Source organism: Hemiscyllium ocellatum, chromosome 38, assembly GCF_020745735.1.
Source record: "Hemiscyllium ocellatum isolate sHemOce1 chromosome 38, sHemOce1.pat.X.cur, whole genome shotgun sequence".
Lineage (NCBI taxonomy): Eukaryota > Metazoa > Chordata > Chondrichthyes > Orectolobiformes > Hemiscylliidae > Hemiscyllium > Hemiscyllium ocellatum.
Window position 1 is genome coordinate 18,386,673 of NC_083438.1, and position 26,554 is coordinate 18,413,226.

General features: G+C 44.2%; 1 protein-coding gene across 1 annotated transcript in view; it reads left to right on the forward strand.

The window, feature by feature from the left end:
* The window catches only part of LOC132833929 (tectonic-3-like), an 85,739-nt gene extending 67,426 nt beyond the window's left edge, over window positions 1-18,313 (forward strand). The window contains exons 12-16 of the mRNA XM_060852602.1: window positions 491-581; window positions 1,460-1,562; window positions 7,255-7,411; window positions 10,017-10,154; window positions 17,150-18,313. Coding sequence (XP_060708585.1) covers window positions 491-581; window positions 1,460-1,562; window positions 7,255-7,411; window positions 10,017-10,154; window positions 17,150-17,368 — 708 coding nt within the window. The 3' untranslated portion in view covers window positions 17,369-18,313. The remainder of the gene's footprint in view (window positions 1-490; window positions 582-1,459; window positions 1,563-7,254; window positions 7,412-10,016; window positions 10,155-17,149) is intronic.
* The last annotated feature ends 8,241 nt before the right edge of the window (window positions 18,314-26,554 follow it).

Below are 26,554 nucleotides of genomic sequence, written 5' to 3' on the forward strand. Positions count from 1 at the left end.
CACGAAACCAATCTGCTGATTACTGATAAGCCCATTTTCTTCCAAATGGGTATATATCCTAACCTTTAGTATCTTCTCCAGTAGCTTCCCTATCACTGATGCCAGGCTCCAGGGTGGTGAATCTGTAGAATTCACGACTCCTTAGTCCTGGGGATACTGAGACATTGAGTAAATTTAATGAGTAGATAGACAAATTATTAATAAGTTATGAGTTGAAGGGTTATGGAGAGCAAGTAGGGAAGTGGAGTTGAGGCCAAGATTAGGTCAACCATGACCATATCAAAAGATGGAGGAAGCTTGAGCTGAATTGCCCACTCCTACTCCAAGTTCTTATGTCCTTATGTATATTACAGTGCTGGTTATAGTACAGATAACTCTTGTTGCAGTGCAGCATTTGGGGGTTTGAGTTAATCCTGAGTGAGATTTGGCAGACTTTGTCAGATGTGATTTATCAAAGGACTGAACTGTCATGTTTCTCATTTGTGATTAGATGAAGGAAAGTATACCAGCAAAGAGACGGAGTGGGAATCCTGGATACCTGAAAGGAAAACCCATCCTGGCCTTCAATGGTGAAGAAGCTGCATATCCTTTCCCAATATGTGGACTCAGGATTGAAAAATGTCAGAGCAACGATTCCTGAAATGGACAATGCGGAGCCATTTGTCTGGGTCAGTTCTCAGAACTAGACAACACTGGTCAGTCCTCTCTCTATCTTCCCAGAGCTGGATTCTTGGCTGACTCAATTCTCAGTATATCCCCCCAACAGATCAGGCAGTAGGATGGTCAGTCTTCTCTGTTTCCTTCCAGCATTGGATTGTGTCAATTTTCACTTTATCCCCCTGGAGATTGGACACTGTACTGGTCAGTTCATAGTGTATCCTGCTGCTCAGTGGACACTGGACTGAGTCAGTTCTCACTATCCTGTAGGGAGAGAGAGAGACTAGGCTGAATCAGTTCTAACAGTATTGCTTGGGGCATGGGTACTAGACTGGATTCGTTCTCTCCGTATCCCTGCATGTAGACACTTTGATGGTTCAGGTGTCACTGTATCCACTCGAATCTAGACTCTGGGCTAGGTCTGATTGCACTGCATGTTCCTGGGGAGTAGACACTGGGTTGGTCACTTCTCGCTGTATCCTGCTGAGGATGGGTAACTGGGCTAGGAGAGTTGTCTTTTTATCTGGATAATGGGTCGCATCAGATTTCACTATAATCCCTAGGGACTAGAAACTAGTCTGGCTCGGTTCTCACACCATTCTTTGAGGAAAAGTTGCAGAGCTGTGTCTGTGTTCATTGTACCCTGTAGTCTGAAAGTGGGACAGGGTAGAGGCTGCGTTTCTGAACTACTGAGTCATGTCACCATGCTTGCTTCTGCGCACACAAGGCTTGTGAGGAGTCTCCTTGTCACTGAGGAGTGAGATAACTGAACATTTGTTGAGATCCTTGACTAGTTATTGCACAAGCCTGACAATCCTGAAGAGTAGCAGTGACGGGTCCTGTTCTCCATCATTTCGGTCCGACGTACTATTTCAGTACAACATGAGAGCCGATTGTTTGCACAGGTGAGATTTTAGAAATCAGTTTCCAATCCTCCTTCCTAAGTTAAACCTTGTCCTATTCTTTTTGCACTCTGTAACCCAATATCCCACTTCCTTTTCCATTCCAAAGGCCATCAATGACACCTTTTTAAGTGTCAACAGTGACCAGAAACTGAACTGCAAAAGCCATTATGGTTAGAGTCAGGCTTACAACGGCAGCTCAAAGGTGTTGAATTCTGCAGTGTATACTCCCTATAGCTTATCCAGCAACTACAAGGCACAAGTGAAGAGTGAGAGGCTTGCCTATATGACTGCAGCCCCACTAACATTCAAGAAGCTCCACACCATTCAGGAAGAAGCATCACCGCCTTATGTCAGTGATGCACAATGGCGGCAGTGTGTAATACTATCCACACAACGTACAACAGCAGCTCATTAAGGTTTCTTTGAATGTATCTCCCAAGGTCACAAGCTCCACCACTTAGAACGACAAGGGAATCACCACTGACATGCAAGTTCTGTACATGTCACACAGCAACCTGACTTGAAGCTGGATCACTATGACTTGATCAGAATCCTGGATTTCTCTGCCTCACAGTCCTGTGGTTGTTCCTTCTCCTCATGAACTGCTGTAATTCACCATGAATTTCTCTAGGGCTAATCAGGATTGGCAATCATTTCTGGTCCATCCATTGAAACTGATCTGCAATGAACGAATTGAAAATTCTCTTTAACTATGTTACAAATCACACAACACCAGATTATAGTCCAACAGGTTTAATTGGAAGCACTAGCCTTGGGAGCGCCACTCCATCAGGTGGTTGAAGGAGTGAGGCTCTGAAAGCTAGTGCTTCCAATTAAACCTGTTAGACTATAACCTGGTGTTGTGTGATTTGTAACTTTGTACACTCCAGTCCAACAGCAGCATCTCCAAATCATGACTCTTTAACTATGGTGTAGTTAAATCCATACTTGAATTCATCCAACTAAATTTTTTTGATAAGATACGTAACCAACAGCATGTATGGCAGATATACTCCGCAGTAACCCTTAAACTCTCTTTAACCGCCCACATCTGACAAGAAGCACATATCACTCTACTAAAGGCCCTTTTTACTCCATCACAATCTGCAGACCCATAAAATTCTTATTCCTCTATACTGCCCCAGGTTAAATTAATAGTTATGGCTTATATTTTAAGTTTAATCAAGAGATATATCTCCAAAAACATAGGCCACACCTAAAACAAATAACACTTATCTGATTCTGTGCTGTGAACTTCGTCCAACAGTTCCTCCAAGATCACTTGTGAATTTCACTGTTTGTTAATTTTCCCAGACGTACTCCGATGTCCAGCGATTTATGAATTCAAACAGCAAAGGCAACGTCAATTTTCTCTCTCTCTCTCCTGCACTGACCTCACCATGTGCTTCCTTTGTCTGTTCTTCTCAGACTGGAGGCCTGTGACCAGTGGAGTGCCACAAGGATCGGTGCTGGGTCCTCTACTTTTTGTCATTGACATAAATGATTTGGATGCGAGCATAAGAGATACAGTTAGTAGGGTTGCAGATGACACCATAATTGGAGGTGTAGTGGACAACAAAGAGGGTTACAACAGGATCTTGACCAGATGGGCCAATGGGCAGAGAAGTGGCAAATGGAGTTTAATTTAGGTAAATGCGAGGTGCTGCATTTTGGGAAAGCAAATCTAAGCAGGACTTGTACATTTAATGCTAAGGTACTAGGGAGTGTTGCTGAACAAAGAGACCTTGGAGTGCAGGTTCAAAGCTCCTTGAAAGTGGAGTCTTGGGTAGATAGGATAGTGAAGAAGGCGTTTTAGTATGTTTTCTTTTATTGATCAGAGTATTGAGTACAGGGGTTGGGAGGTCATGTTGCGGCTGTACAGGACATTGGTTAGGCCGCTGTTGAATATTACGTGCAATTCTGGTCTCCTTCCATTGGAAAGATGTTGTGAAACTTGAAAGGGTTCAGAAAAGATTTACAAGGATGTTGCCAGGGTTGGAGGATCTGAGCTACAGGGAGAGGCTGAACAGGCTGGGGCTGTTTTCCCTCGAGTGTCGGAGGCTGAGGGGTGACCTTATAGAAGTTTACAAAATTAAAAGGGGCATGGATAAGGTAAATAGACAAATCTTTTCCCTGGGGTCGGGGAATCCAGAACTAGAGGGCATACATTTAGGATGAGAGCGGAAAGATATAAAAGACCTAGGGGGCAAGTGTTTCACACAGAGGATGGTACGTGTATGGAATGAACTGCCAGAGGAAGTGGTGGAGGCTGGTACAATTACAATATTTAAAAGATATTTGGATGGGGATATGAATAGGAAAGGTTTGGAGGAATATGGGCCGGGTGCTGGCAGGTGGGACTAGATTGAGTTGGGATATCTGGTTAGCATGGACAGGTTGGACTGGAGGGTCATTTTCCATGCTGTACATCTCTATGACTCTATAACTAGGTTACCCACCTACCTCAGTATCAAAACAACTCTGAAAAGACGCAAAACTTATAAAATATCTGACAAAAAGTAAACCATGGAATCCATCCTTGTCCTTTCCAATTTGTCAGGACTCTTTGTTATAGTTGACTCCACCATCCTCCTCCAAAGCTGTTGTCTGTCTGAGTAGGACGGCACTCATCCGGTTCTTTACTTATCTAATTGTCACCAGAAAATCTTCAGTGACTTCCAATCCTCCTCCTGCCCCATTAATGCTGGTGTCCCTCAAATATATCTTGGCTCCCTTGTATTTCTCATCTATACATTGTCTTCTGCAACCAACATCCAAAAGTATGTTGACGTCAACACAGCTGACCATCACCACCACCACCACCATTTGTTCTGACCCACAAATGTCTATGAATTGTCAGACCGTATGTCCAAAGTGCAATGCTAGAGGAGTAGAATATCCTCCAGGGTAGTATTGTGAAGGCCTTTGGGAAGTTATGTTCCTAAAGCTGAACTCATTGTGTGCCTTCCTGCCACAAACTATTTCACTGCCATTAAAACAGTCCTTTCCCTGTCAACTGTCTAATGCAAACACAGCCTTTTCACAAACTTGGAAGGGAGACAAGCGTCATTAGACTTGTAAATCACATGTCCAGGGACATGGGTTCCCCTATCATCTACTGAAGCCTTCATCTATGCTGTTTTTAAATTTGGATTGTCACAAAATCTCTGCCGTATCTCCTGAATTACTCCCAGAAACTTCTCCATTGCTGTGTCACTGTCTTTCCTGCAAGACTGTTCTCCCAGTCAATTCTACTCAGCTCCTGAATTCACTGCAACCTCTCTTCTGGGAATGCTAACTTGGAAGAAGCTCTGCTTTTCTGTCTGTGATTTCTGTTTAAGTTGTTCATCTCATTTGCCTTTGGTACTAACTGGTTCCCTTCATAAAGTGTCAATCCCAACTGATTCACTAGTCATCCTTTGAAGATAGGAATTCCCTATCTGGCCTCCCTCTACTCTTTGAGTACAGTCTTCAGGATGCTATTTAAAGCCACCACTTTGAACAAGCATCTGGTCACGCCTCTGTAGGTGCCTTTGTTCAGCTGTAATACCATTACCTGTGTATCTATCTTCTCCCTGTCAATTTGCAATGTAAATTTAATCCTATTGTGGTTACTCCTCCTCCGGGTTCCTGCACCTTAAGCTCCCTCATTGAGTCTGCCTCATTGCATAACACTAAGTCCAATATTGCCTATTCCCCAATGGGCTCCACCACAGGCTGCTCCAAAAAGTCATCTTGTAGACAATCCACAAATTCACTTTCTTGCAGTCCATTATGAATCTGGTTTTCCCAGTCCACCTGCATATTAAAATCCCCCATGATCATAGTAACTTTGCCTTGCCTACATATCTTTCCTATCTCCTATTGTATCTTGTGCCCCACTTCTGACTACCATTTGGAGGTCTGTGCATAATTCCAACTATGGTTTTTTTAACCTATGCACTTCCTCAATTCTGCCCACACAGATTTTACCCGATCTGACCCTACTTCGTTTCTTACTATTGATTTAATTCTGCCATACCTTGCATTTATTTCAGCATTTAATACACTGCAACTTCTGTTCTAGAAATGCTAACTCTGAAGAAGCTCTGCTTTTCTGTCTGTGATTTCTGTTGAAGTCATACATCTTATTTGCATTTGGCGCTTATTGGTTCCCTCCATAAAGTGTCAATCCCAACTGATTCACTAGTCAACTTTTGGAGAAAGGAATTCCCTGTCTGGCCTCCCTCTACTCTTACTGTACAGTTTTCAGCAAGCTGTTTAAAGCCACTACTTTGAACAAGCATTTGGTCACCTCACCCAATATCTTCTCATGCATCAAGAGTGGCAGGTTGTGTCTTTTTTTCAACAATCAAAACACAGTTCCCACGAAGCTATCTTAAATTTCCAGATTATATTGAATTCAGATTTCACCACCTGCCATGTCAGAATTTGAAACTATGTCGCTAAGCCTTGGGTTCTGGATCACCATGTAGAAAGTGAGGACTGCAGATGCAGGAGATCAGAGGGTGAGAGTGTAGTGCTGGAAAAGCACAGCTGATCAGGCGGCATCCGAGGAGCAGGAGAATCGACATTTCAGGCAGAAACCCTCCATCAGGAATAAGGCTTGTGGGCCGGGGGAACTGAGAGATAAATGGGAGAGGGTGGGGCTGGGGGGAAGGTAGCTGAGAATTCAATAGGTAGATGAAGGTGAGGGAGAGGGTTCTAGGTCAGGGAAGAGAGTGGAGTAGATAGATGGAAAAGATGATGGATAGGTCAAGAGGGCGGTGCCAAGTTGGAAGCTTAGACTGGGATCACCACTTCAATGTTACATTCCTGCTCCTGCTTCTAGCAGTGATAATAACTCTGGACTCATAGTTGAGAGGGCCATGCACAGGGGCACAGTTTCAAACCTCACCATCACAGCTTGCCTTTTAAATTAAATTCTTCAAACTTAGATCTGAAAGCTAGTGTCGTTAATAGTAGTCATAAAATATCACTGACTGCTGTTAAGGCAAAAATGGAAATCTGCTTAATTTCTTATCCTTCAGAGAATGAATCGCTGCCCTTACTTAGGGCCTGGAGTGACATGTAAACCAGACTGTGAAATGGCCAAGCAATCCATTCAGCTTATGGGCAGTTAGGAATGTGCGACAAATGCTGGCCTCCTCAGCTGCATCCTTTGAAAGAATAAAAGAAACTGAAGAAGGCTATATTGTCTCTTGAACTTATTTCATTGTTCAGTTAGACCATGACTGACCCGTATCATAAATCCGTCTTGCCATGTGGGATCTTTAACCCTTTACATGCCCTGACGCAACAATAAAATCAGTCTCAATGTCTGAAATGTTTAACCGTACATCAGCTGCAGTAGATTGCTTTAGGTGGATGGTTATGCTTTTGACAACCCTTTTCTGATGATATCACCCCAATTACCTGACTAACCTAACCTGACTGTAATTGAAGCCTTTGTTCTGAAGTCCTGTATTCAAGGAAATACTCTCGTCCCACGCCAATGTGGTTGACTCTTTACTCAGTCCGTGAAGTGACCCAAGGATTACTTAGTTTTTCAACTCAAGAAGGCAACCTACCACCAGGGTTTTGGGGCCACTGGATCCGGGCAAAAGCTGCTTGCCTTTGTCAATGAAGCCCATGTCTTTGAAGGCACAAATAGCAACAACTATTGACGAGCTTTCTTGGTTTCAATTTTCAGTTTCGAGTCTGGACGTACGTGTAGTGATCTCCAGATGAACATCAACTCGCTGCTCCTCGGGAATGATCCACCCGACTCCCTCGGCATTCTGGGCAATGCCAGCGGTAGAAATCCGGAAAGTCTGACCAAGATCATCAGCCCAGTGCCCGAGGCTTTGGTAATCTGAACATCCCTCATCTCCCTGACCAGATATATGACTGTCACAAAGACTGGGTCTTGGAGGGAGAAGGTTTGGATCGTTTCTGGGTCGGATTGCAGCGGGCTGAGTAGTAATGGTGGTGAAAGGTGGGGTTACAAGGATCATACCACTCCAAGCATGGTGGGTGGGGTTCATTGCTGGAGGGGCAGGAAAGTGGAAGTGTATGGGTGGGTTCACTATTGGAGAGGAAGGAAAGAAAAGATGAGTCAGACCATTCTAAGACCAAGGTCCAGGGAACGTAGGAATTAGGAGTGGTATCATGCAATTCATCCCTTCAAGCCCGCTCTGCCATTTAACATGGTCATTGCTGATGTTATCCTGGTCTCAGCTCCACTTTCATGCCTGCTCCCCATAGCTCTTTGTACCCCTTTTCACCAGATAACGTATTTCTTTTTTTCACCTGTGGATTGACTCTGCCTCCACTGCACTTTAGATCAGCAAGTTCCACAGATTCCCAACCCTTTGACAGTACTAGTTTCTCCTCATCTTAGCTTTGAACCTACCTCCTCTTAACTGTGACCTCATGGGATCATCTGTTCAACATCCACTTTATCAATCCTGTTTAGCATTTTATATTCCTCAATCAGATACCCTCTTCATTCTTTTGAACCTGAGCCCAAACTATTCAACCTTCCTCATACGACAGCCCTTTCATCCCTGGAATCAATCTGGTAAACCTACTGTGAATTGCTTCCAGGGCTACCAAATCCTTCCTCAAGTAAGGGGACCAAAACTGAACATCATACTCCCAATATATCCTCACCAACACCTGAACACCTGATATGATTGTAACAACACTTCTTCAGTTTTATAATCCAATCCTTTTGCAATAAATATCAGGTTTCTGTTTGCCATTCTTATTATATGATTAGATTAGATTCCCTACAGTGTGGAAACAGGCCCTTCAGCCCAACCAGTCCACAATGACCCTCCGAAGAGCAGCCCACCCAGAACCATTTCCCTCCAAACGATGCACCTAACAGTATGGGCAATTTAGCATGGCCAATTCACCTGGCCCGCACATCTTTTGTGACTCTGTTGAAAACCGGTGGAAACCGGAGTACCCAGAGGAAACCCATGCAGACACTGGGAGAATGTGCAAACTCCACACAGACAGCCACCCAAGGCTGGAATCGAACCTGGAAGCCTGGTGCTGTGAGGCAGCAGTGCTAACCACTGAGCCACCATGCCGCCTCATGCTGCACCCACATATGCACTTTCTGTGATTCAGGCAGGAGGAAGCCCAAATCTCTCTGAACTGCATTTTGAGTCTGCTTCCTACCTGAATAATAATTTGTTCTTTTATTTTCCCAGCTAAAATGGGCAGCAAAAGTGTTGGAGTGTTGAATCATTCCTAAAGCTGGGAGAAAAAGGGTCATCTCATTCTCAGGGAGGCAGGAAGAAGTGTGAGATCATTCCCTATGACCTGGGGAAAATGATTTGGAATTGTTCTGGATGATGAGAAGGAAGAGATGTCAGCTTGTTCATGTGGAAAAGTCTTCTGCCGTTGAAACATTCATGGACAGAGGAGTGATGAGGCATTGCATGATTCTTAGAAGAGTAACGATTGATTGGGCTATTGGCTGGAGAGGAGAATGTTTGTTATGTTTGTTCCTAGAGTGAAGGATGATAATGGATTAGATCATTTCAGGGAAGAAACTTAGATAGATTGGGCCATTCCCAGAGGGAGAGAGAGGGAAAGGTGGATTAATCCATACCTGGGAGAGTAGAAGTAATGTTTTGGACCATTTCCCAGAGGGATAATGATGGTTTGGACCATTCTTCGGATGGAAAATGATAGCTTGGGCCATTCCCAGAGAGAGGGATGATAATTAGACTATTTTCTGAGCAGGGGTCATGTTGGATTGGATTGGGCCACTCTTGGAGAGAGGGGTAATGGTAAGTTTGACAATGGAAATGATGAATTAGAGTACTTCTGGGAAAGATGTGTTGATGGATTAGGCCACTTAGAGGGGAAGGTAATGATGGACTGGATCATTCTTGGAGGGTGATAATGAGTCGGGCCATTCTTGGAGAGAGAGAGAGAGGTAAAAGTACATTGGCCATTAAGAGAGGGGTGATAGGTTGGATCATTCAGACTGTGGTGATGATGACTTGGACCATTCCTGGGGAACTAGAAGAAGGATTAAGATGATTTACAGAGATGTGGGAGTGGAATTTTTCTCCTGTCAAGCAAGGAAAAAATAAGGATGCAAATGATTAAGAGCAGATAGCATGGGGTTGAAAGAGAAATCCTAAATAATAGGATGTCTCCCTTTAAAGCAGTTCTCTGGCAATATTGTTTTCCCTCTAAAGAGATTTTTGAGCGTGCAAGCTTTCTTGTAATGACGCTCTTGACAACGAGATTTTCTCTGTCCCTCTGTGGGGTGGGATCTGAGGAACGAATGGCCTAGTTGCAGCTACTGTATTTAAAGGGGCAGCTGAGAACAAGGTTCACGCCAAGCTTTGTGATCTAATCTTGAAAATCAGCTCCCATTCCACTCCCCCTTGTTTTTAGTTCAATGTTGCTGAAGTAGTTAATCTGCCATTTTTTCCTTTGCAGAATGTGAACTGTCAGTCCAGTTGCACCCTGGCTACTGCTTTAGAGATTCAGATTCTGTGGGCAAACCTGGGCCCTATCGCCAATCCCCAGGCAGCAGTGTTAGGTGCCCGTTTCCATTACCAGAAGCAAGATGTACAGGTTAGTTCAGAAGCAAAAAAGGAACTGATGTTATATCTTTAGAAATCATTTGATTACATCCTCATCTGGGGGAATCATACTCTTGCAAAAGTAACAACAACTTGGAGAGGACACAGAGAAGATTTACCAGCACTTTCTTTACATTGTTCTGTACAACTTGGGAGATGCTGACTTTGCCAGCATTTATTACTGCTCTGTGAAGATGGTGATGAGCTGTCTTGAATCTCTGCAGCCTTTGTCATCTAGGACACCCCCAAGACTGTCCAGGATGTTGACCCAGTGACAGTGAAGGAATGATGATAAACGTTTGATCACTGGAACACAGTGGTCACTATCAGAGACCCCTTCAGCACCCACTCTCTGGGAGTCAGTTGATCATAGCTCCCTTCCAGCAAAACTGGAGCTTGATGTACATGGGCATAAGACTGGGCAAAATTCATGGAGACCCTAGGCTCCCCAAGCATCAGGAGTTCCCCGTTTGAAATCTCAGCTCCCAGCCAGACTTGGAAACGTTTAGCCATTCCTTGAATGTCACTGAGTCAAAATCCCAGCCCTCCTTCTGAACATCAATGTGGGTTTAGCTACAGCAAACTGATTGCAGTGATTTAGGAAAGCAGTACACCGCCACTATCTTAAGGGCAACTTGGGGTCAGCAATAAATGATGGACCAGCCAGATGCCCAAATCCCACGAATGAATAAAAAAAAATAAAAGCACCAAGTTTGGCACTGATTAGCTTAAATTAGATTCCCTACAGTATGGAAACAGGCGCTTCTGCCCAATAAGTCCATGCTGACCCACCGAAGAGTAACCCACACAAACCCATTCCCCCGCCCTATATGTACCCCTGACTAATGCGCCTAACACTATGGGCAATTTAGCAAGGCCAATTCATCTGACCTGCACATCTTTGGATTGTGGGAGGAAACTGGAGCACCCGGAGGAATCCCACGCAGACACGGGGAGAATGTGCAAACTCCACACAGACAGTTCCTTGAGGCAGGAATCGAACCCAAGTCACTGATTCTGTGAGGCAGTAGTGCTCACTACTGAGCTACTGTGCCGCCCCAAAGTAAGTTAATTAGCTATTCATCTCACAGATCTTCATATAATCATACTATCCCTATTGTGTGGAAAGAGACCATTTGGCCCATAGAGTCCAGACCATCCCTTCAAAGGCACTCCACCCTATCCCCATAATTACCATGGCTAACCCGTCTAGCCTGCGCATCCCCAGACACTATGGACAATTTCACACGGCCAATCCACCTAACCTGCACATCTTTAGACTGTGGAAGGAAACCAGTGCACCCAGAGGAAACCCATACAGACACTGGAAGAATATGCAAACTCCACACACAGTCATCCAAGGCTCGAATCGAACCCGGGTCCCTGGCACAGTGAGGCAGCAGTGCTAATCACTGAGCCACCATGCCATCCTGATATGGTTATAGCTATTATCGAACAGCTGATATACTTCTACATCAATCCGCTTTTCAACTTCACTCAGCCTAGGGAACTTTTATTGGGTACAGTACAGGGGGAACTTTACGCTGCATCTATCCCCATGTTGGACCTTCCCTGCAAATATTTGATGGGAACAATGTAGGAAAAGCTTTACCATACGCTGGACACACTCAGGGAATGTTTAATGGGGACAGCGTCAACAGAGCTTTCTTTTCAGTTTTCAAAGAGAACTCTGTATCTGAACCCGTGCTGTCCCTGTCCTCAGTGTTTGATGACGGCAATGTTGAGAAAGCTTTAATTTCAGTTTAAAATAGTAGAGGGAGCTTTTCTTGATATCTAATTAAATATAGCGCTGTACCTATCCTGGGATTGTTTGATGGGGACAGTTTATAGAGAACATTACTTCCAGTTTAAAAAAAAGAGTTTTATGTTCAGTTTAGAAGAAGAGAGAAGGTTTCCTCTCTATCTAACCCCATGCTCCCTGTCCTGGGAGCATTTGCTAGAGACAGTGCAGAGAGAGCTTTATTTTCAATTTACTTTTATCTTAAAAGAATAGAGGTAGCCACATGCTGTCCTTCCAAAGCGAATGTTTGATGGGGACGTGGGGCCTGGTGCCTCGACAGCCACTGGGAGCCTGGAGCTTCTTATAGCCGCCAGGGCCTAGATCCGCTATAGCCACCAGGAGCCTTGTACAGCCACTGGCAGCCTGGTGTCGCTGCAGCCACTTGGGCCCGGATCCGTTACTGCTGCCTGGGGCCTGGATCAGCTACAGCCGCCTGTGGCCTGGATCAACTACAGCCGCCTTGGGCCTGGGTCCACTACAGCCGTGTGGGGCCTGGATCTGCTATAGCCTGAAATGACTGTTGGGTCCTTGGCACATACATGAGTCGCAGGTCCATTTCCTCCATGACCTAGACCTCAGCTCCCCTTTCTTCTACTCGCTGGAAAAAAGCCAGGTCAGCCCAGAGGGTAGCTGACTGACACCTACAGCCAACTGTCCAGGGGCTAGTCTTTGGGGCTAGAAGGACTGACTGTAGAAGTCCTCTGGGATTTCTGGGACGTCCTGGGGATGTATGGGGCGTGCAACTATGCACAGGTCCTCAGGAATGTATCACAACCGGTGAGTTGGTCCTTTGTTGCTGCAGGGCCGTGGTCGTTCTGACCAACAAAGGGACTCACCATTTGTAAAGAAAACTGCTATCTAGTCACCCTCCTCAGCACAGAGTACACAACTATTGGCACAGTGCTTTCATTTTGCCTCTGTACTGGACCACATGATTCACCCAGAATTCTTTCCTGTCCCAGCCAGAGCATCCACCTGGTCTGGGATGCAAGACCATGAGACATAGGAGCAGAAATTAAGACATTCAGCCCATCGAGTCCGCTCCGCCATTCAATCACGGCTGATAAGTTTCTCAACCCCGTTCTCCTGTTTTCTCCCCAGAATCCTTGATTCCCTCAATACTCAAGAACCTATCTATCTCAGTCTCAAATATACTCTATGAGCTGACCTCCACAGCCTTCTGTGGTAATGAATTCCATAGATTCACCATTCTCTGGCTGTAGAAATTTCTCCTTATTTCCATTCTAAAAGGTCTTCCCTTTACTCTAAGGGTATGCCCTCTGGTCTTGATATCTCATACGAATGGAAACATCTTCCCAATGTCTACTCTGTCCAGACCATTCAGTATTCTGCATGTTTCAATTAGTTGTCCCGTCATCCTTCTGAACTCCTTTGAATATAAACCCAGAGTCATCAAACAGTCCCCATACTACTCTTTTTATTTCTGGGACCATTCTCTTGAACCTTGTCTGAACACGCTCCAGAACCGGTACATTCTTCATCAGATATGGGGCCCAAAAGTGCGCGTACATTCCAAATGTGGTCTGACCAGAGCCTTATAGAGCCTCAGAGTACATCCCTGCTTTTATATTCAAGTCCTCTTCTCAAAATAAATGCCATCATTGCTTTTGCCTTCTCAACTGCTGGCACAACCTGCAATTTACCATGAGAGAATCCTGTACTAGAACTCCCAAGTCTCTTCGCACTTCAGAATTCTGAATTTTCCCCCGACTTAGAAGATAGTCCATGCCTCTGTTCTTCCTCAGACTTTGCCATATTGTCTCCATCTGCCACTTTTTTACTCTCCTAACCTGTCCAAATCCTTCTGCAGCCTCCCCATGTCTCTCTACCTATTGTCTGTAAACTTATCGAGAATGCCCTCAGTTGCTTCATCTAGATCATTAATGTATAAATTGAAAAGTTGTGGTCCCAACGTTAGCCTTGAGAACACCACTTGCCACTGGCTGAGAAGGACCCTTTTCATAGATTGTAGAAGATCATAGATCAGAGAATACCTACGGTATGGAAACATGCCTTTCGGCCCAGTAAGTCCACTCACAGACCCGTTTCCCCTCTGACTAATGTACCTAACACTGTGCAATTTAGCATGGCCAATTTACCTGACCTGCGCATCTTTGGCTGTGGGAAGAAACCAGAGCACCTAGTGGAAACCCATGCAGACACAGGGATAATGTGCAAACTCCACACAGACAGTCGCCCAAGGCTGGAATCAAACCCTATATCTGTGAGGCAACAGTGCTAAACACTGAGCCACCGTGCCACCCTAATCAAATATTCAGCAATGCCCCAACATTTCCTCATTTTACTCAGCAGCTTTCTGTGCAGCACCTTGGCAAAGGCACTCTGGAAGTCCAGGTAGATAACATCCATTGGTTCTCTTCGGTCTAACCTGCTCGTTACTTCCTTAAAGAATTCAAGCAGATTTGCCACGCATGACCTCTCCTTGATGAAACTATGCTGACTTTGTTCTATTTTACCACACGCTTCCAAGTATTCAGAAATATCATCCTTCAAAATGGATTCCAATATCCATGGCCGAAGTTAGGCTAATTGGTCATAATTTTCCGTCTTTTGCCTTACTCCCTTTTTAACCGGGATGTCACAGTCGTGATTTTTCCAGTCCTCCGGGACCCTTCCTGATTGTAGCGATTCCTGAAAGATCACCATGAGTGCCTCCATTGTCGCTTCAGCTATCTCCCTTAGAACTCTGGGTTGTAGTCAATCTGGTCCAGGAAGAAATCAGAAACAAAGACAAAAATTGCTGGAAAAGATCAGCACATCTAGCAGCATCTGTGGAGAGAAATCAGAGTTAACATTTTGGATCCAGTGAACCTTCCTTAGAACAGGTGGTAGCTAGGAAAAAGTTGTTTTCTGTGTAGAAGATAGAGTGAGGGGAGGGGGTAAGGAGTAAACAGTGGGTGGGGATAGAGCCCAAAGGGAGAGAATAATAGGTGGATTGACAAAGGAGTGGATAATTATTTGCCTGGGAGAATGAAAAGCCATTAATGGGGATTATTAGTGACTAACAATGGGTTGTTTGTCATATTGGACCATATGATAACAAGATATGTGAAGGTTTGGGTTAGGATATGGGACAAGGTGCCTCAAGCCCTAAAACTGTTAAACTATATTGAGCCCAGAAGGCTGCAGAGTTCCCAAGCAAAAAATAAGGTAATGTTCTTCCAGCCTGCACTGAGCTTCACTGGAGCACTGTGTCAAGATTGAGACAGAGATGTTGGCCAGGAACAAGGTGGTGTGTTGCAGTGGCAGGTGGCTGGAAGCTCCAGGTCTGTCTTGCAAACAGAATGTAGGTGTTCTGTGAAGGTGTCACCCAGTCTCTGCTTTGTGTCCTCAGTGTAGAGGAGACCACATTGTGAGCAACGAATGCTTCGAACTAGATTGAGTGAAGTACAGGTAAAGTGCTGCTTCACTTGGAAGGGGTGTTTGGACCCTTGGGTACTAAGGAGAGAGGAAGTAAATAGGCAAAAGGTACACCTTCTGCAGTTGTAGGGGATGCCGCTATGCAGCCGTGGGGATTGTTGGGAGTGAAGGACGAGTGGATGAGTGTGTCCCAGAGGGAACAGTCTTTGGGGAAGGCTGACAAAAGAAGGGAGGTGACTATGTGTCTAGTGGTGGCATCTTCGGGAGGTGGTTGGAAATGGCGATTAATGATCCTCTGGATGTGGATACTGGTGGGATAGTAGGTGAGGATAAAGGAGTCTCTATCCCTGTTTCAGGAGGGAAGAGAGTGGGTGAGGGCTGAAATACAGGAGATGGCAGCCAACTGGGGGGCTGTCAATTGCTGAGCTGGGGAATCATTGGTTGAAAAAGAAAGTGGACATTTTGGAGATTCCTTTGTCAAAGTTGGCATCATCAGAACAGATGAGACAGGGGAACTGGGAAAATGGAAGAGTTTCTACAGGAAGCAAATGTGAGGATGTACAGTCAAATAAACTGTGGAAGTCAGGTGGTTTGTAGTGTATATTCATGGCCAGCCTATCCCCAGCAATGGAAACCAACATGTCAAGGAAGAGAAGGGCAGAGTCAGATGAACCAGGTGAAGTGAGAGCAGGGTGGAAATTGGAAGTGAAATTGATTCCTAGTTCAAATTGGAAAATTAAGAGATTGGTAGGGACAATGTTGAAGGATCTTTATTTTCAGATTACTTTCTGTTTAACAGAATAGATGGAGCTTTACTTTCAGTTTGCTTTCAGTTTAAAAGAACAGAATAAGATTTAATTTCAGTTCAAAAGTGCAGAAGAGTCTTTACTCTATATCTAACCCTGTGCTATATCTTTCGTGGCACTGTTTCTTTAGGTAGCTTTACTAGTTGAGATGTCATGTTGAGGTTGTACAGGACATTGGTGATGCCACTTTTGGAGTACTGTGTACAGTTCTAGTCGCCCTGCTACAGGAATGATATTACATTGGAGAGGGTTCAGAAAAGGTGTACCAGGGAGTTACTATGACTGAAGGGTTTCACTTATAAAGATAAGCTGGGACTTTCTTCACTGGAGTGTCGGAGGTTGATGGGTGACCTTATAGAGGTTTATAAAATCATGAGCGGCATAGATAATGTGAATAGCAAAGGTCTTTCCCTGACGATGGCTGAGTTCTAAACTAGGAGGCACATTTTTATGGTGAGAGGAGAAAGATTTAAATGAGACCTGACTGGCTATTTTTTTCACACACACAGTGGCCTATATGTAGTATGCACTGCCAGAGGAAGTGGTAAATGCCTTGAAAAAAATAATTGGATAGTTATATGAATAGGAAGGGTTTAGAGGGATATGACCCAAATGCAGGCAAGAGAGACTAGTTTAGTTTGGGAAACTTGGTTGGCATGAATAACTTGTACCAAAGGGTCTGTTTCTGTGTGACTGTATGACTCTAACCCTGGTATTGACCTGTCCTGGTAAGACTGATGGAGTACAGTGAGATGGAGCTTCACACTGTCATCATCACCCACTCACAGGACAGGTATGGGGCTTTACTTGGTTGAAGAGGGAGTTTTTGTCTGATTCTGACCCCATGCTGTATCTGTCCTGGGAGTGTTTGATTAATCAGTGTAGAAGCAGCTTTGCTCTGTATCTAAACTTCACTCTTAGAATGTATGATGAAAGATTTACTCTTTCAGATGCTAATCATTGGTCTTTTGTCTGAAGTGTTCATCTAGCAGTGTAACTCTGAAAACCTTTGTGACCTTCGTTGATACAACGCGATATCCGCCAGCACCGAGAGACCAACCAACCATTGAGCAGAAGCTGCCATTCGATTTCTTCTATCCCTTCAAGGTCTACAGTAGCGGAATGCGCGTGTGTTCAGCATCGATACTTGGTACAGTTGGCAGTGTCTTTCTGACAGGATTTCTGGCTCAGCGCTGAAGTTCCAGCACACAGATTGACCTCATGTCAAGCCCATTTCAAAACCGGTGGGAACAGGATTTTGATCTGGTGGTAGTCAGCAGCAAACTGAGTGGAGTGGCTGTCACTGTGTCCTGATCTGGAATTCAGGGAGAAACACTCACTGTCTCTGCGTTGGGATTAGAGGATTAGCTCTCGCTGGTTCTTGAACTTTGATTAGGTATCAGCTTTCATTGTCTCTCCACTGTGACAATGTTTCACTGTCCCTGAACTGGCTTTAGGTGAATAAAGGGCATGCATCTGTATTCAGGAATTAGCTGGTACTCGTTCCTGAATTTGGAAAAGTGATGTAATTGTCACTGTCCTCCAACTGGGATCAGGGGAGTAGCTCTCACTGTCCCTCCATTGGGATTAGGATAAAGGTCTTACTGGTTCTTCCACTGGGATGTGTGGAGTTACTTTCACTGTGCCTCTCCTGGGATGAGATCAGTAGATCTCTCTCTCTCTCTCTCTCTCTCTCTCTCTCACTCACACTCACTCTCTGTCTCACACATCTCTCTCACTCACACATCTCTCTCTCTCACTCAGTCTGTCTCACTCTCTCTCTCTCTCTCTGCACTGAGACCAGGGAGTGTGTAACTCTCACTGGTCTCTTGACTGGGATGAGGGGAGTAACTTTCACTGGTTCCTCCATTAGAATGAGGGGAGTATGTCACATTCTTCCCACACTAGGATTAGAGGATTATTTTTCATTGGTTCCTCTAGTGGGAGGAGGGGAATAACTCTTAATGTCCTTCCATGGGGATGTGGGGAGTGAATCACATGGTTTTTCTAATGGAATGAGGGGAATAGCTTTCACTGTCCCCTCCAGTTGGATTAGCAAGGTAAAAACAATGACTGCAGATGCTGGAAACCAGATTCTGGATTAGTGGTGCTGGAAGAGCACAGCAGTTCAGATAGCATCCGAGGAGCAGTAAAATCAACATTTCAGGCAAAAGCTCTTCACCAGGAAAACTGACAAAGGGCTTTTGCCCGAAACGTCGATTTTACTGCTCCTCGGATGCTGTCTGAAACTGCTGTGCTTTTCCAGCACCACTAATCCAGAAGTTGGATTAGCAAGTCAACTCTCAGTGATTCTTGCGCTGTGGTTTGGGGAGTAGCTCTCATTGTTCCTTCACTAGGTTTAGGGGAATAGTTCTGCAACCCCTGCGGTGGCATTAGACGATTAGCTCTCACTGTCTCACAATTGAGTTAAGGAAAACAGTTCTCACTTCCTGCATTGAGCCTTTTGGCAATAGCTTTGCAGCTGTTACAATCCCTACACTGAATTGGGTTTTGCTACCCTACTTTAATCACTCCAGTTGGAAGACTAATGTCTTCAGGAATAAATGAAGTTAAGTAAGTAAGATTGCTATAATTTCAAAGAGCCAAAGGGCTACTCTCTCTCTCTCGAGAGGGATGACTGGTGGTTGTGAAACCTGAGAGTCACCACGCCTCAGGCGAGGGGTGAGGTGGGGCCTTCCCCGTAGCCTCAGCTGGTGTGGGAATTGAATGCACACTATTGGTGTCACTCTGCATAGTAAACCAGATGACCAGCCAACCGAAATAACCAACGCCCTACAAATTATGACATTTCAGGCTCATCATGCACTTTGGGCCAAAAATCTGGCCCAGTTGGCACCTTCTTTGGTAAGAGAACACTCCTGTGGGATCTGTGCATTGGGTTGATCTTTCTATGGTCATTTCATAACCAGTACCAGTAATTTAAGGTCAAAGTGTATAATTTGTCTACTTATTCTAATCTACATCTTTGTAAATAAATATGATTCTCGTAATTGTACTGTTGATGAGTACCTCAATCTTGCTTCAATCATGTTCTCAATATTTCTCAGCTCCATTGTGTGATTGTATTAAGAACTTGTGGGTAGAAAGGCTCAACTTCTCTGAAATCCCTTAAATATGGAAAATAAATACAAGCATACATCCCTAGAACAAGTCTAAATAGAAATTGCTTTCAATTCCTTCTTTCTAGTCATCCACAAGGTCTAAGTCTTGCTGAGATCACACATACCCAGATTTTGTCACAATTGACTGAATACACTCTTGAAACGGAAGGCTAGGAGTTCACCTGATAAGTTTTTTTTCGGGACTGTTAAAGAATTCAATAGGTTTAGGGTTTGATATAGAAACGTACTGAGATGAGAACTAAGGATCATACATTTGAGATAGTCTCTAAGCAATACAAAACTTCATAAGCCAAGGGGAAGCTATGAGATCCAAGTATTGTTAATAGAACGTAGAACAGTACAGCCATTCGGCTTATGATGTTGTGCCGAGCATTTCTCGTAATCTAAGATCTACCTAACCTATACACTCCTTAATTTACTGCTATCCATGTGCTTGTCACCTAAATGCCCCTAAAATGCCTCTGACTCTACTACCACCGCTGGCAGAGCATTCTACGCATCCATAACTCTCAGCATAGCAAAGTGCAGTCCTCTATCCACTACCACTCGTTGTCTTCTTTTGGCCAGCCAATTATGTATCCAGACAGAGAAATGTCCCTGTATCCCATACCTCCTAACTTTCTGAATGAGCCGATATGGTGAACCTTATCAAATGCCTTACTGAAATCCATATACACCATATCTACTGCTCGATCTTCATCAAGTTGTCTTGTCACATCCTCAATAAGGTTTGAAAGTTGTGACCTGTCCCTCACAAAGCCATGCTAACTATCTTTAATTAGACTATTTTCCAAATAGTCATAAATCCCATTTGTCAGAATCCTTTCCAGGATCTTGCTTACCACAGATGTAAGACTGTGACTGGTCTGTAATTCCCAGGGATTTCCCTATTTGCTTTCTTGAACAGAGGAACAACATTCACTTCTCTTCAATCATCTGGTACTACTTCTGTGGAGAGTGAGGATGCAAAGATCATCGCCAGTGGTGCAGCAATCCCGTACTGTGCTTCCTGGATATATCTGGACTGGCCCTGGGGACTTATCTATCTTAATGCTTCTCAGAATTTCCAGCACATCCACTTTTCTAATGTGAATCTTTTCATGCTGACTAACCTGGTCCATGGTGTTCTCATTATCAACAAAATCCCTCTCTCCAGTGAATACAGAAGCAAAAAACTCATTTAGGGCCACCTCTACCTCTTCAGACTCCAGGCACGAGTTGCCTCCACTATCTTTCATTGGCCCTACCCTCTCTCTGGTCATTCTGTTATTGCTCACATAAGTAAGTGCTCTGGGTCAAATGATGACCCTGAATCGATTGCTGATCTAAAAAATGTATCAGGTTCGTTAATGTCCTTCAGGAAGGTAACTGCTCTCCTTATCTCCTCTTGCCTACATGTGACTCCAGACCCACAGCAATGTGGTTATATAATGCGCAATTCAGATGCCTCGATATTGATCTTGTTACCCTAAGAGACACAGGATGAGGAGGAGGTCAACAGAAGGAGGGAGGTGGTAGGTACGTACAGGAAGGGACTTGCAAGAGACAAATGACCCTACTGATGGGAGGTGCTTCACCATTGTAAATGAGCTTATGTGGCATTTTAGCAACATCCTCATTCCTGGTCGTCCTGAGATAAGTGCACAGCTTGTGCCTGTCTGGGTCACTCTAATGAGTAATCAGCATACCACTATCATCAGTGTAGACACACCAAAGAAAAGTGTCAAGGCCAGTAAGGAATTCCACACTGACCTCGAGGAATCTCTTGCATCTTCCGAGTAGCCAACACTTTGATACACTCCTATGAAGTCATCCGCTGAGTTTGTAGATCCTGCATTGGAATCAAAAATAGCCAGCTCTTCAAACTGGAATATAAGTGAGTCATCTCCGATCCTGCCTGAGAAAACAGAGTTATGGATTTCAAAATAAAAACCTAGAGAACTGCAGATGCTGTAAATCAGAAACAAAAACAGAAGTTGCTGGAAAAGGTCAGCAGGTCTGGCAGCAATAGAAAATAAAGTTAACGTTTCAGATCCAATGACCCTTAGAATGGACCCCAAACATTACCTTTGATTTCTCTTTGCAGATGCTGCCAGATTAGATTAGATTTACAGTGTGGAAACAGGCCCTTCGGCCCAACAAGTCCACACCGACCCGCCGAAGCGCAACCCACCCATACCCCTACATTTCTGCTGACCTTTTCCAGCAATTTCTGTTTTTGTTGCTATGGATTTCAAATGCTAGGTACCAAGTTTGCAACGTGAACTCACATTTCTAGATCATTGATACTGTACTGGTAAAATAATCAGGGAACTTGGTGATGGTCGATGTAAAATAATCAGGGATCATTAACTACAGAACAATACTGCACAGTTCCACTCTGGGCCTTACTCTCCAATCACTCGGTTCTCAGGCATGGCTCTCTGCGAGTGCTCCACTCAAAGCCTCATCTCTGTTCTGTTCCTCCATCTATTGGAATTTAAGACGTTACAATGTGGCTCCATTTTCCCTTGATTCGCTGAGGCACGGAATATAAGAGCAGGAAGGCCATGCTGGGGCGACATCAAACAGTAGTTCAGCCAAAACCCAAGTACCTCATGTAGCACAGTCACCTTATTACAGAATTTGCAATATTGCCACACCAATAGGGATTAAGAGATCTACAAGGATATTGTAGCAGTAGTGTGTGAATTGCTCCTTCTGAGGCCCAGCAGGCATATGAATGGATGCTAATGTCCGTGGCTGTACTAGTTCTACAATTTGCTTCTTTGGATGGATGCAAAGTATCCAATGGCACTGTTTTGAAACAGATAGTTGCATGTGGTGCCGTAGCATTTTTAAAACCCTTAATTTCACAAAATCAGATTTTTTGTTTGTTCACGAACATGCCCTTTCATGCAACTTGCTGCGTACCCAAATTGCTTTTATTATTTTTTACTCACTTGTGGAACTTGGGTGTTGCTGGCTGACCAGCATTTAGCATCCCTAGTTGTCCTTGAACTGCTGCCATCCACATTTTGTCTGTTGACCCATCGTCCTTAGGGAGGAAATTCCAGGCTTTTGACTCAGCGACACTGAAGGAACAACAATATATTTCCAATTCAGGTTGCTCGGTGGCTTTGAGGAAAACTTGGAGGTGATGGTGTTTGCAGGTATCTGCGCCTTGGCCCTTCTAGATGGAAGTGGTCATGGATTTGGCACATGCTGTCAGAGGAGCTTTGGTTATAATACACATTGTTGCAACTGATCATCAGTGCAGGAGGGAGTGGATGTGATACAAGCCAAGCAGGATCGCCAATGAGGAGGCAGGAGGTGAGTTACTTGCTGCAGTATTCCTAATCTCCTGGGAGAAAGATTTAAAAGGGGCTTGTGGGGCAACTTTAAAGTGGTTTGGATGTGGAATGACCTGCCAGATGAAGAGGTAGATGCCAGTACAGCTACAATATTTGAAAGACATTTGGATAGGTACCTGAAACGAAAGGAGTGAGCAAGATCTGGTGACTGGAGTACACTGTGGCAAAATGTGATAATGTCCAGTTTCGGTCAAAATTCTACCTAAATGGTAGAGGTGGCAGAGCTCTGAGATTCGAGGATTTTGGGTGCTGAGTACATGATACCTGAAAGGCTAGCATGCAAGTAATTGAGAGAAATAATGGAAAGTTGTCCTTTACTGTGAGGGGAATTGAATACAGAAGTTTGCTCGAGTTATTCAGGGCATTGGTGAGACCACATCTAGAGTACTGCAAGATGTATTTGGTCACCTTATTTACAATATGAATACATTGAATATGCTTACCAGACCTATACCTAAAATGAGTAGGTTACCTTATGAAGGAAGGTTGGTCCAGCTGGGCTTGAATCCACTATGAGTTTGGAAAATTAAGAGGCTATGTGATTGAAACAATAAACAAAAAGTCCTGACGGGTTCTTGGCAGGATGGATTAAGGGGGATATTTCCTGTAGTGGGAGAAACTACAACTAAGAATCACTGTTTAAAAATAAGGATTCACTAATTAAGCTGGAGATGAGTTTTAATCCCTCATCAATCAAAAAATGTCTACAACAATATGACAAAGCTCTCCACTGCTTCTTGGGAAAGAGAATACCAAATGTTAATGACCCTCTAAGAGATATTCCTCTTCCTATCTGTTTTAGATGAGAGATCCCTAAATTTCAACCCCGCAGTTCTAGATTGGTCGACAGAGAGAAATGTCATCTGTGCATCTATCCTGTCAGGCCCCCTTAGAAATTATGCCTGATTTAGACCTCTCGAGCCTATAGATGAGCAGAACCTAAAGCTATTCCATTAATTAGAATCCATCGACATGTTCCTTGCCTTTGGGTTCTGACAGACAGTTTGGTCAAATATGACATTAAGATTTCACAGGAGAAACCTCTGGTGACATATCTGTGTCATTGTTAAAATCAATAATTTCCATCTCTGAAACATTATCCAATTGTCCAGTGTCCTTCAGAGGGCTGTGGTGGGAGAGGGATTCAAAAAGGAAACGAGGAGGATACAAGCCCAACGTGTTCCTCTGGGGTGATAAGTAGTAGCATGCCCAGACAACCATGGACGACGACAGATATTCAGGATACAATAAGAAAGGAAATAAAGACTTTTAGCAGATACAAAGGGAACAAATCCACACAGGCATTAGTGGAAAGTGTAAGGTGGAGCTTAAGAAATCAACTAGGAAAGAGGGGATGTGAGAAAGCTCTGTCTGGTAAAAGTAGGGCAAGTCTCAAGATATTCTATGACAAGAGGAAGAGGACAACCGAGGAAAGAGTGGGGTCCATTAGACACCACGAGGGCAATCTATGCGTGGAGCCAGAAGACATTGGTAGAGTTTTGAACCAACACTTATTTGTCTTTACCCAAGAAAACGAGGATGAAGGTAAGGAGCCCATTGGGAGAGACTACAAGGTGCTTGAGAAAATTGATGTGAACAACAAGGTATTGGATGTGTTGGCAGACTTGTGGACCAATCGCCAGGTCCAGATTAATTGTGTCCCAAACAGCTGTTGGAGGGAGGGGAGGACATTGACCCAAACTTTTAGTTCCATTCTAGCCATGGTGGGCCATGGAGAACAGCTAATATGGTTCTGATATGTCAGACTGAGAACTATAGACAGTGAGTCTCACGCCAGTGGTAGGGAAAACTATTGGAGAAATTTCTGAAGGAGAGCATCTATCTCCACTTGGAGGAGTAAGACTTGATGTGTATAGTCAGCATAGCTTTGTCAAAGAGATCATGTCTTATAAATCTGATTGAATGTTTTGAGGTAACCATGTTGGTAGATAAGGGTGGTGTAGTTGATGTTTATACGGATTCCAACAAAGCCTTTGACAATGTCCCACAAAGGGACTTACCAAGAAGTCAAGTCCACATGGGATCCAGAATAATTTGATGAAGTGGATTCAAAATTGTAAGACAGAGAGTGATGACAGGAAGCTGCTTTAGTGACTGGAGGCAGTGTCTAGTGGTGTATGCTGGGTCCCCTTTTATTCATCATTTATATATAAGACATAGATGACTGTGCAGGATTGGATTATTAAGTTTGCATATGACACAAAGATTGGATGGCTGGTTAACAGTGCTGTTGAGTGTCTTGGGCTACAAAAAGATAGAAGTGGGATGGTCAAATGGGCAGATAAGTGGCAGATGGAATTTAACGCTGAAAAGTGTGTCATTGTACTTTGGAAGGAGTAACTGGACAAGGGAGTGTTCAATGAATGGCATGAAGTTCTATGGAACAAAGGGACCTTGGGAGTGTTTGTCCATAGATCTCTGAAGGCGGAAGGATATGTTTGTAGGGTGGTGAAAAAGACATATGGGACATGTCTTTATCAATTATGGCATTGATTACAAAAGCAGGGAAGTCATGTTGGAGTGGTATGAACTTCAGAGTGTCCACACTTAGAATACTCTGTACCTTTCTGGTCACCACATTACAGCAAGCGTATGATTGCATGGAGGGAGTGCAGGAGAGATTCACCAGGTGGCATGGTAGCTCAGTGGTTAACACTACTGCCTCACAGTGCCAGGGACTTGGGTTTAATTCCAGACTCAGGTGACTGTCAGTGTGGAGTTTGCACATTCTCCCAGTGTCGTGTGGGGTGCTCTGGTTTCCTCCCAAAGTCCAAATATCTGCTGGTTAGGTGAACTGGCCACAGTAAATTGCCCATGGTGTTCAGGGATGTGCACCATAGTCAGGGGAAATGTAGAGTAATAGGGTAGGGGAATGTGTCTGGGTGGGTTACTCTTTGGAGGGTCAGTGTGGACTTGTTGGGCCTAATGGCCTGTTTCCACACTGCAGGGATTCTACACTTCTGCCTTTTCTTTCTTTCAGAAGGTCACAAATCTATAGACGTCACTTCCTGAAAAGTGGGGCAAACAGTACCTTTACTTAATTTCTGAGGCCAAGATGGGTGACCTTTTCGATATGCAAGCTGATGAGAGAGGTAGGCAGGAATATAGATTTGAGGTTACTATCAGATGAGTCAAAATTGTAGTAAATAGTGGAGCAAGCTCGAGGGGACGAATACACTCCCCCTGTTCTTTGTGTGTTACTGGCAGAGAGAAAACACTGAAGGGAGAAGTTTGTGACTGCTGCTGGGGTACCAGGCATTAAAACACCTGCTTCTTAACCTATGGTCACACATTAGTTGAACTTGGTTCCAACATCTGGCAGAGTAGGCAAGTGACACCCTCTGTACTTTCAGTCAGTGGTACCCTGGTGTTGCATGCATTTGCAAAGGCTGCTCTGTATTTTTCCATTCCTGGTGGCTCAGGTTATGCCCGACTCTTGTTGAATTGGGCCACACTTGTGGGTAGAGTGCTGTAGTGGCTTCTAGAGTATGGCTTAGCAGTAAGCTCTCCCTTCGATAACAATGACCATCATGCCTGTTGAAAGCATCACAGGGTGACAGTCAACCTGTTAAAAACATACCTTCCAAAGCCGATCAGTTCAACCAACCAGTAAGCAGTCAATGAGCTGGAGTCACATGTAGGCCAGGATGACAGTTTCCATTCTTAAAGGACATTAGTGAACCTGATGGATTTTCCCTGACAATCGGCAATTAATTCATGGTCATCATTAGACTCTTAATTCCAGTTTTCTTATTCAATTCAAATTCCACCTCACGCTGTGCTGGGATTTGAACTCACGTCCTCAGGACATTACTTGGTAGGCTAGTGGTATTGTCACTGGACAATCAGCTTCCCTGTAATAGGAC